Raw genomic sequence first — 12,361 nt, forward strand, 5'->3', positions numbered from 1 at the left:
AAACGCAGCATTCCTTTCAAAATTGTAGTCAACACTAATTCAAACGAATCAATTAAGATGCAGTTATATTACTATATCTAGTTTTTACGGTATTTTTAAATATTTTTATTGTTATTTGTACTTGAGTTAATTCGAATACCAATTAGAAACTTCTGAGCTCCGCTACTGTTTTCGAAGCTCCTAATATTTTGGCCTTGAAATATTTCCAGTTTTCCTAAATTATTCAACATTCGCATTTGATGCAACGGGAGCTTGTATATTTTGTTCCCATTAACCGTTTATTTTTATTACCAGAAAAAACGAACACCTCTCAGATTTCGTATGGCTGTTGATTTATTTACGTTGGGCAACACTATATCTGATGTTAAGCAAATATTTATTGAAACGGAGTTTTTTGACGCATAAGCGTAAAGTAACAAAGCCTTGTGAAAATTAAATTTAGTTTTTCAGCAACCGAGTTAATAGGATGGCGTGGTATAATGTGTGGACCACCATCAAAACTAAAACTTGTAGATATCTTTTACAACGTTATCTGGGCCAGTTTTTAGAAGAAAATCTCAACTTGGAGCAGCTTAAAGTGGACCTTTATAATGGTAAAGCTACAGTGGAAAACGTATCATTAAATGTCGATGCTTTAAATAAGTTATTTGAAAGCCAAGGTTGGTCTGTGGAAGTTATCAGAGGCCACATTGGCCTTCTTACTGTGACTGTGCCATGGAATGCTTTAATGTCGAACAGTAGTTACATTGAGATTTCAGACGCTGATATATCTGTAAGGCCTGTGCAAAGGCGAAATAATGGAACATCTATGTTGGAATCAATGTGGTCATCAGCAAGCAATTCTATGCAGCTGGCGGAAGAGTGTATGATGCAGAAAGACGAAGAAAATGAAGATGCTTCAGAAATAGACACCAAGTCCATTCCTGGCCTTGAAAAGTTTGCTGAAACCATTGACAACATATTGAATCGCATTAAAGCTTCGTTCACAAATACTATATTCCGTTTGGAATATTTATCGTCAGATAACTCGAAAGCTATATCATTATGCTTTGAAATAAAAAAACTAATATATGAAAATGAGACAGGTTGTGAAAGGTATTCAAAAGAATATACGGAGGGCTGTCACGATGACAATCCAAACTTGCATTCAACAACGCCAAATAACCCTAAGGAGTCGGACGAAAATATATATTTCCTGCCAATGTTTGCTAAACACAATATTAGTATAAGCGGGTTGCGTGTATGCACAGAAGAGAAAAAAGTCGATGGATATTCGTGTTACAGCAACGAAGAAATGTTTAAATCTGCTGCTATACCCATTTTCGAAATTAAGGATCATTTAAATGTGCGGATTAAAATGAAACAATCCGAAAATATCAACGGACCTAAAGTTGTCATTAACACGGAAATGGGTGCAGTTTTTAGTCTCATCACTCCCAGGCAAATACACCTTATTTTAAAACTTATAGACGCCTTTCAGGATGACAGCTGTGATGTCCAAGAAGAAGACAACATTGGAGTAAATTTTTCTAATGATAATGACATGTACCAAAAGAAGGATGAGAAGGTAGAACTAGGAAATTGGATGGATTGTGAAACAACTGCATCCAACAGAGACATATTACAACATATACGCCTTGATCGCTTGAGAGATTTGCCAAGAGCGTATTCCCCGCCCAGCAGTTCAATTAGTTCCAGCACTACGATAACTGGTTTGTCGAAGCTGCAACGTAAAACATCAAGTTTGGAATATTCGGGAGAAATTTTAAATTTTTCACTCAAAGTATGCTCATTTGTTTCTATAATTTTAATAGAAGATATTTTAGTTGAAAGTTCTACCAGCAATCAGACTCCTCTAAACATAACCAGCGAGCAAAACATGATTAGATTTGCCAATAAATTTTTTGAAAATTTGCAAAAAATTGCTGATAACAAAGTGGACTCAGCGAAGATAACGGAGGGGAAAAATCATATATTTCTACGTGTGTCACCCATAGTTTCCGAAGGAAGGCAGCATAGAATCAGACAAGCGCTATTGTCCAAATTTACTCTAATTGCACAGAGAGTGGATTTATTTGAGGTTTTGAATGAGAAACCCTCTGAATTAATCACTTTCGATCGAACTGACAGTTTCAGTGGTGCTGATATAGCTGTAAACATTAAATCGGATGCCAATTCAAAAATTGTCGACATTACATTGCAGAAGGGTGAATTAGAATTGGATATTTCCATTTACGACCGGTTAAGTGCAATTTTGGGGCCTTCTCCTTTTGCTGCATTCTCTTCATTTAGTACACCCTCCTGCTATCTGAAGCAACAGGAAGCGCCAAAATCTACAATCACTATAAATTTGACTTCAGCGTCTTTGGTGGTGAAATTACGTTTTCCAATATTTGACGCGCGACCGATTCACGACCCAAATCGTGTTCCTTGGTGGCAACAAAATATACGAACCGATTATTTATTAATTTCCCTTGATTATGTGCGTCTATCTTTTGTTTCCGGTGTGGTTGAGCTACTTTCAAATGAAGTAAATGTATATTATGTCGAGAAAAACGTAGAAAATAAAATATGGATATTAAAAACTAGCTCCGGCAGAACTCAATCAAAAGTTTTGGATTATGTTCGAATTAGTGTCACAATTCCAGATAAATATTATTGGATCAAGTTAAAAAATAGTTGCTTCGATGAACATTTGTACGGCAGGACGGGGCGTGGAGATAGACTGCCATTTAGTTCCAAACGTGTATGTAGAGAAAGCGACACCTTACATAATAAACAAGACAATACAGAGTCGGAGACTATTTTGCTACCAGGCGAAACAGAAGAATTAAGGGAATTCTGCAACGCCACAATGCGAACGTCAAAAATTCAGGTTCAAGTAAATATACCCAACGCAGTAGTCGTGTTGATATCCAAGCAAATGTACGAGGTTATATATAATCGGTTCAACTCTGATCTTTTGATGTGGGAACCCAGTTCACCTATTTTCAATTCAAGCAGTTTGAATAACACCGAAAATAAACAAAGCTTATACAATATATCGGCTTCATCACCCAGATTGAGAAATTTCAATGAATGCGGTTTATCTGATTCCGAGGAAAGCGATTCGAACGGAAGTCTCAACATTAATCTTAAAGATATGTCAATGACTGAAAGCATATATTTTTCCGTGCATGATTCTAACAGATCACAAGACATGCAGCAAGAGGAGCCTGATATTCAAAAGAGCAATTTCTCTATAGAAATTTCAATAGAAAATGCTTCGATTGTATTATTTGTGCCTATACGTGACACAGAAACACAAATTAAGCCTGAAGATTTGGGTAAAATTAATATTAAGCTGGAAGAGCTTAAAATATTTTCTGTTAGCGGTTATAATGATAATAAAAACCTTTGCTATTTATGCCTTGAATTAAGAGATCTCGAAATGGATCATTGTGGACTAATACCTCAAATGTCCTCAACACTGTCTACATCTGCCTCTAACGAAAATGATTGGTATATGCGAAAAACTTTATATAAAACTCCAGAAGGCCTGTCAAAGTCAAATCAATCCACAATGAAGGAGAGGGAAATGCTTTCTTTGGTGGTTGAAACAAAACGTGTAACGGACCAGAGAATAAAACGGTTAAGGGTCACGACCGGCATTCAACAAGCAACGCTGCGTTATCACTCACTGATACCCAACCAATTTTGGCTACACCAGCTTATTGACTTTTTTGATGTTATCGACTACCCAATAGAGGGTTACACACCATTCGGTATAATCACGGAAATGCAATTACATCTGTGGAACTGTGCAATCGACTATAGGCCAACCAATTTTGATTATAGAGCTATTGTGGAATTGGGTGCTTTCACAATTAGCAGTAATGTAATATCTGCAGTAGCTGGCTGTAATCTCCGATTTATAATTGAAGAATTCATATTATCTATCGCACCTTATAAAGAAGAAAAAATACAGCAACCAAAAAATGAAAAGTTATTAATTGATTCAAAGTACTTGGTTCCCTTGCTTGACATCGGATTTTTCGATATTTCATTACGGCTGAATGAAAACTCTTCGGAGAAACATCCCAAATTCGACTTGAGATGCTCGGTGCACGATGCTCATTTAAGGACTTGTTGCGATTCCGGAAAAGCTTTAGCACAACTTATCGAACATTTAGCCAATGATGGGGATTCCGTTGAATCGGGTAAAAATGCAACAAGCACCATATCCCAGGAGTCTGAAATTGAGAAAAGTGAATCATTTTCGATGGATGACCAACGTGTATCTCAACAACAATGGCAACAGGAAAGAGTGAATTTGATGATGGCGGAAGCTCTTCGTGAAACCGTTACAATAAGTGATTCGCCTTCAACTTCGAAAAGCGTACGTTTTTCAGTCCATGACGTTGAACCCTACTATTTCCCAGATGAACAACAATCTAACGCATCAGACATTGAATACGGAGCAAGTAACGAGATGTGCGAAATTCTTAATTTTGAGCACCACGTAATGACGACATCATATTCCCCGGCTGAACCTAAAATAGAAGTACTGCCACAAGTTAAATCAGATTTGGGCGATGTAAATATGGAACAAATATATAATATACAGCGACGTAAAGCACACGAGGACGAATATTGTGTAATTTCAGAAAACGAGCGACAGCGCCTATCGAAATGCGGCTTTAGGGAAATGAAAATGTGTGATGATCCGTTACGAATCGTAGACAATCATTTTTGTCCACCTTCCGATAAACATGATCTACTTAAAGCTCCGGAAGATTTTCCTATACCTGTTTCACGCTACACACTTTGCGAAATGACATTCACTTGGCATATGTATGGTGGCAAGGATTTTGCATCCACTCAAGAGGATGATTGTTCAAAAAGTGAAGTAAGTCACTTGCGCATGTCTGATGCCTATAAGTACGGCGTCTCATATTCAAAAGGAGATAAATTTGTTCGTGGGGGGAAAAAACCGAAAGATATCTCATGGAAATCAGTTGGCGGGATTCAGCGCAACCATGAAGTCATTGTCGAGATTCAACTTACAAAAGTTCGTCTTTCACACGAAATCTACCCAAGCTATACAGCCCAAGCTTCGCGACAAGTTTTAGTTATATATGATATTGAAATTAGGGACCGCTTGCAATCGTCCGAAATTAATAAGTTCTTATACCATCCCCACACCAAGACTTCATCACATAAAACTCCACAACAAATGGTCGTTGTAAAGGCTCTACATGTTCGACCAAATCCTAAGCTTAGTGCTGCTGAAGAATGTTCACTTCGGATATCATTACTGCCAATGCGGCTTCATATCGATCAAGACACTCTTATTTTCCTGGCGGATTTTTTCACCAATATGGGAAGTGATATGAAGGAAACACAAAATACGGACAATAATTCGCCTTCGGAAATTCAAGAGCCAATAATGGATGTCGAGGTGCCTGAGATGGATGACGAGGTACAAGCTAGAAAACTAATATCGACAAATCTTGATTTACTTGAAAATGAAGTAGCGGGTAAGTCATTGGACCCAACAGAAGCCAAAGATAAGTCTGCGCCAATTTACTTCCGCGAAGTAGTATTTGGTCCAGATGTGCCAATACGTTTTGACTATCACGGTCGTCGAGTTGAGCTATCACGCGGTCCAATTACAGGGCTACTGATGGGCTTAGGTCAATTGCAATGCTCCGAAATTCGTTTAAAAAAAATTATTCACCGTCGCGGTTTTCTGGGCATTGAAAAGTTAGTAACATATTTATGTAAGGAGTGGTTGAAAGATATTAAAAGAAATCAACTACCAAAAATTTTAAAGGGTGTTGGGCCAACGTACACTTTTGTACAATTTATACAAGGTGTTATTGATTTATTCCGTTTACCAATTGAGCAATATCAAAGGGATGGTCGAATAATAAGAGGACTTCAGCTTGGCGCACAAAGTTTCACCGCTAGAACTGCACTTGCTGCGCTAGAAATAACATCGCGTGTGATCCAACTTTTACAATTCACAGCTGAGACAGCTTTTGACATGGTGTCTTCTGGACCCTCGATTGGAAGAGTCCGTACGCATCGTAGGGATAAAAAGAAACGAGCACAAAGACCAAAAGATATGAGGGAAGGTGTGACAAATGCGTACCTGATAGTAAAGGAGGGGATAAATGATTCTGCGGCAACTCTCATAGAAACCGCTGTGGCAGAGCATGATCAGAAAGGTTATACCGGAGCCGTAGGTGCTGTAATGAGGCAAATACCACAACTGGTTGTTCGCCCTGCAGTTTTGGCCACTCAGGCTACAACCAACATCTTGGGCGGAGTTAAGAGCTCTCTTGTACCTGAAGCTAAGGTTGAAGCGCGTGAAAAGTGGAAAACTGACAATGATTAAATTATCTCTTTTAAATATAATATAACTTGTAAATTATTAGATAAATATGCATTCTAATAATAAATTTTATACGTTTAAATGAAAATCTTTAATTTTTCAAAATAAATTTACAGAGTGGTGGTAAGAAAATGTATGGAGTCACAAAGTGTGGTATGCACATAGCTGTGGACATTCGACAAACAACTAAAAACGACTAATCAACCAACTATTAAGCACTAAACTGCTACAACAACAGCAACAATTAAATTGTGTTTTAATAAAACAACTAATTTTTACTTATTCAAAACTATTGATAAAACTTTATACGAATATTCAAATAAAATTTTAAATGTTTTAATTTAAGACCAGATCTATCATAAAACAAAAAATGTTAAGATTCAATCGTTATTTTGTCGAAGGCCCACAGATATGTTTGTCGTAAATTCGAAACTATTATACATATAAAGTGTTTTTCACTAACAGGTGTTATTTTGATTTGATTATTGATGATTGAAGTTTTTTTATAGCCGGAATTGGATGGTATTGATCTGGACAACGTTTATTTTCAACAAGACGGCGCTACGTGCCACATTACTCTTTTACGGTAAAAGTTTCCGGACCGTGTTATCTCTCGAAGAGGTGATCACAATTGGCCACCGAGATCTTGTGATTTAATACCTTGTGACTTTTTTCTTTGGGACCACGTGAAAGAGAAGGTCTACGCCAACTGCCCAGGGACGACTCAAGACCTCAAAGATGGAATTCGTGAGGCTATCGAGGACATAGGGCAGCCACTTTGCAATTCGGTTATGGAAAATTTCATGAAAAGGATATTGTCCTGTAAGCGTGGTCGTGGTGGTCATTTGCCTGATGTTAATATATTTTCTACTATTAGCGGCATACCTTCCTCTTTATAATGAAATAGACATCCGATCATTTATATTAAAAAGTAACATTTTTCTTTGAATATCAAAATAACACCTCTTATTGGAAAACTCTTTATATGTAGGTATGTACATATGTACATTACCGAACTTGAGCAGAAGCCCGTACCAGCATTTACCAGCATGTACATTAGCGTGGAAGTTATTTGACCTCTTTTTTTATAATCAATATTTTTTCGCGAGCTACCCTCCAGTTTGGTTCCATTCTATATAAAAATGACCTCTGTGAAATTTGGTGCCAATCGGATAGGGAAAAGGTGTGCCCCCGAGCCTTTCAATATGCAAAATTTACCCCAAAATGACAAAAAATTTTAATTTCAGTAAAAGTGTGTTTTTTATTTTACATGTGGATACATACAGCGTAAATAAGTAGTAAAAGAATTTAGTTGGTAAAGTATATTAAATTATGTATATATAAATTGAAGAAGGAAATTATTATCCATACAGTATTTAGCATATATAGTTCCATATGACGTTTACTTTATTGCAATTTAGTTTAATAACAACATATAAAAAAAACTAAAAAAAGAAATAACTCATTGAAGAAAATAAAATTAAAATGAATTAAAATTAAAGAAATCTTCATGTTTGTGCCACCGGGCAAGATCTGTGCCTAGGAATTCGTCATTTATGTTAAATCTTATAACGAATCGTTTTGTTTTGTTGGAGACAAATTGTTCAAGTCCTTGGTTTAATAATTCAGGAACTTGGCTTGTTTCCACGGTTATCCTTTTAATACTTTTTTCACATTCAGCATCAGTTTCACGATGCAACGCCTTTTATTTTTTTAATTTTTGATTCTGCCGTCACATTTGGGTCAAAGAAGGCCAAGGCGATGGACTCAGGTGATAAATACCACAAATGATTTTTGATTTTTTGTAAAGCCACACGAGAGATGTCTTCGTTAACTGTCCGGTATTTATAAATTTTGGAAAGAACACTGAAATCCAAAAATGGTACTTTGGCTGCAGAAGGTGCACAAAACCACACTTCGATATATATACTGATAAGGAAAATGCAAATATCACAAATTGCATTTCCTCACGCGGTAATAATTTAAATTCATCGCGAAACATGAATATCTTAAAGCAATAAATAGCCTTAGCCATCCACCTTGCGTGATGGATAGCTCTTGGAGCACGGAAGGTTACTCCACGAGATGGTATTTCGCCAAGAAAAATAGCAGCCAATTGTAAAAATTCTCGATAATCCTCTCTCGGTTGTTGTTATTGCAACGTGATTCGTATAAAATCAAGAACTCGGGAAACATCGACCGGATCCAAATGTTTTCTGATCTTCTTATTCACAATTCCGGTTTTAAAATTATTTACATTTATTTTAGGCCAAGCAGTTTGGAACTTTTTTAAGTTTGGTACGGTTGGGCCGGTAGTTTTACCCATCTTCTCCACGAAAACGGCTTTTAAAATGATTTCGTATATGTGATGGCGGCAAGGCAAATATAAGAGATCTTTTTCTAGAAAGCTTTCAATCAAAACACACGCACCATTAAAAGCGCCCGTATTAGAGGCAGTAGTGTCAAAAACCAATGCTTCTACGTAGTCCTGAAGGCCCCATTCCGCAAGGGTTTCGCAAACAGCTGTTGTCTGTTCTTTTCCACTCCCTGATTGCAATGCAGGTACACCAAGAAGTTGATCAGCACCGCAATTTGAAAGAATAACAGGAAGTCGGTCTACTGTCTCTTTATCTGTTAGTGATGCCAGTAATTTACTATCCCAATGTATCGTAGCGGCAGGCAATTCCTTATCCTTAAAGATATTTTTGATTTCTGTAGCTTTCTTTTCGCGGAGTTTCTCACGAGAATTGTTAATAGACCACCTGTTGATTGCAAAACTCTCCACATCTTGACCAAGGGCTTCAAGTGTAGCTATAAGAATATGAACTGTATTCCTATCACTGATCTTGCACTTATCCAAAGCAGCAGCAAGCTTAGGAGTTATTATTATCTGGCGTCCTCTTTTTTGTTTTGCTGGTACAGACAAATGTTTTGAGCATTGCGGAATTTCCTCTGAAGCACGCGCAAGGGTCGAACGACTTGGTAGATTCTGCATTGAATATATTTTTTTTTTAAGCGTAATAATTTGAATTATCATTGTAATGTGATAAACTAAATGCTCGGCTACTTTACTTACTACTAGTATTTATACTACGAATTTTCGGGTTTTTTGAAACTTTGAAGGCCCGGGGGCACACTTTCCACTTACCAGATTTACTTTAAACTTTTTTTCCACCATTTTTATATGTAAAGGAACCAATCTGGGGGGTAGCACCAATAAAAAAATAATCTTGCAAAATAACTGCCACCCTAATGTACATATTGTACATATTGAAAAAGAGATTTTGACTCAATGGTAGAGTAGATCACAACTGAGTACAAATAACCTGATATTCAAGTATTCCACGAAGGAACAATGATATATTTTTTAATACTATACTGTAGGTATGTGATTGCTAATATGCAATAATTGTTATGAGAAGGGAAACGTGAGGAAATTTTTTTGTTTTTTTTTTATAAAAAATGTATACAAACACCAGCAATTCTAAATGTTTATTATAATTCAGTTTATATGCTTGAGGCGAAGCGTAATAATAATTGACTGCATGCGAATTAAATTCATATTATGAAATTGATAAAGTTTGATACGCGGACCTTCAATATTATTTATTATTCACTCACGTTGAATTATAATACAATTTAAAATGTCTTATGAGCCCATTTGTGCTTGGCCTGTGTGAATGTGGACTACAGACTCAGAAGCCGTTGCAAATTTAATTGTATCCGCAAGATGGCAATGCATTCGATATTTTAAGGAGGCAGCTGTTCCAGCACTTTCAAGTTTTCCATGTTTTTTGAAGTGAAAACTTCTTTAGAATCGTTGGGAGTGATTTGAGAAAAAGTGAAACGAAAAAAAGCGACACTCTTGGCTACGAATATTACATATAAACGTAGCGACGAACTAAATAACTTTTAGGCCAGCGCCGACAGCATGGCGCGATAGCCGAGCGGCTAGCAATGTGAGCTTCCGATCCAAAATCCTTGGTTCGAATCACAAGAAAAAAAATTTTTTTATACAGTTATTTTATTTTATTTTATGATATGTTTATGAGGAGCTTTTTTCCATGGCAGAAATACACTCGGTGTTTTGCCTGCTGAGGGGTGAGCGCTATTAGAAAAATAGTTTTCCTTAATTTTGGTGTTTTCACCGAGATTCGAACTGACGTTCTCTCTGTGAATTCTGAATAGTAGTCACGCACCAACCCATTCGGCTACGGCGTTTGTTTAATTTTACTGATGCAAAAATGAGGGAAAATATTTGAATAAAGTTTGCTTACTGTTTACACATTTTCCAAAGGTGACGGAGAACCAAAAAAAAAGTCGATTTTCAAACAAATACGAGTGCATATGTGTAATTGTGTTAGAGTTTCGGTCACGCCCCAGCAAAACCTGCGTGCATATGTGTTTGTAACATTCAAAACAATGTAATTGTGTTAGAGTTTCGGTCGCGCAGGTTTTGCTGGGGACGCTCATAATAGCAACCGCGTGTGTATTTTTATATTCGTAAATATTTTCATTTTTAAATATTTACCGCAATTATGCCGAAAAATAATACAGAAAAGTGTCGTGAGTATCGACAGAAAAAAAATCAATAAATAGCATCACGGAATTCATTCACGAAAATTTAATAAAGTATACACCAGAAGTATCGCAGTATTACAATAAAGTTCCAATGATTTTAAGTGGCGATTTTAACGTAAATTTTGCATTGGACACAGCGGTTCCTTTAATTGACGTTCTCAATACAACATTCAATTTAAAAATGTGTAACAATCGCACTGAATCGACAACACGATCAAAAACAACAATTGACGCGGTATTTCAAAGATATGTTGACAACATCGAAACCAAAGCATTTGTATCATATTTTAGCTATCATAAGCCACTCGTATCATTTGTTGAAATTGAAAACATTGAGGATGAATAATAATAAAATGAAGAAAATAAAATATGAACTTTATAGCAATATTATAATGAACCTATAATTATCCCGCTCCTAATGCTGCTTTCGTCTTATTCTCTCTCAGTTTGTTTTACGGAAGGTTTCACTTCTATCGCGTCTAACCGTTAGACTGGTATTTTTTTTTTGTTTGCCCTGAAAATTCTTGTACAATCTAAAGAATATATTTTCAATGTGTTAAACTTAATAGAAAGTCTAAAATGTCCATAAAGTCAGTGAAGTGATGAAGTTAATCAAAAATGTTTGTCAGGTTGATTTAAGTTTATTACAAGAGGCTGTACATTCCACGGCGCAAATTAAAGGTGCCACGTAGCGCCGCCATTTTTTTACATTTAATTTTAAGTATGAATATTAATATGTAATTTCTTTTAAGAGAATAATTACTCTCAGTTTATCGCAAAAAATGATTGAAAAACTCGTTGTCTGGAGGAGCTGTCCCCCTTAAAAAGAAAATCCTATTCATAGTATCGTTGGGTGGAACTGAGCCCAAACATATCTTAAATTTTCTATTTACAGTTCGATTTTACGCATATTAGCAGCATAAATACTCACATTAGGTTAGGTTAGGTTAGCCCGGTTGGCAATAAGCCCCGCATAGACCTTTTGGTCCCTAGCGATACCACATTGATTGCATTAGAATATTTTTGCAAAGAAAAAAACAAAGTTCCACAGGTGTCACCAAAGTCGAGAAACCTCTAAAAATCGTATTTTCCAACCGTATAAAATTAATAAAATATATACTTAGTTAGCATAAAAAATAGTCTATTAAGATTTTCTTCTTCTACGAATTTATCGAATAAACACTATTTTTGTTTTTTTAGGTTTTCGTGGTTATTACAAAGGATCACCATGCAAGTCAACATTTTCCCTGCAGTACAAAGCAATATACGATATGGTAATGCGAGTTCTTGTTTTGTTATTTTAACAGTAATAGAAGCCCAGTCAGTGTAGGGTATATTACCGGTCGTCTTCGTCTGGCTCATCTAAAGGTAGGCCCAGGAAACATGCTGTTTCGACTGGTT

The 12,361-nt window shown here is 36.3% G+C and overlaps 1 protein-coding gene across 1 annotated transcript; it reads left to right on the forward strand.

Moving 5' to 3' along the window:
- The first annotated feature begins 369 nt into the window (after nt 1–369).
- Nucleotides 370–6,467, forward strand: LOC129240503 (autophagy-related protein 2 homolog A). The gene has a single exon (XM_054876340.1). It carries the CDS (start codon nt 467–469, stop codon nt 6,380–6,382), a length of 5,916 nt encoding a protein of 1,971 aa, XP_054732315.1. The 5' UTR covers nt 370–466; the 3' UTR covers nt 6,383–6,467.
- The last annotated feature ends 5,894 nt before the right edge of the window (nt 6,468–12,361 follow it).

Source organism: Anastrepha obliqua, chromosome 3 (genome assembly GCF_027943255.1).
Source record: "Anastrepha obliqua isolate idAnaObli1 chromosome 3, idAnaObli1_1.0, whole genome shotgun sequence".
NCBI lineage: Eukaryota > Metazoa > Arthropoda > Insecta > Diptera > Tephritidae > Anastrepha > Anastrepha obliqua.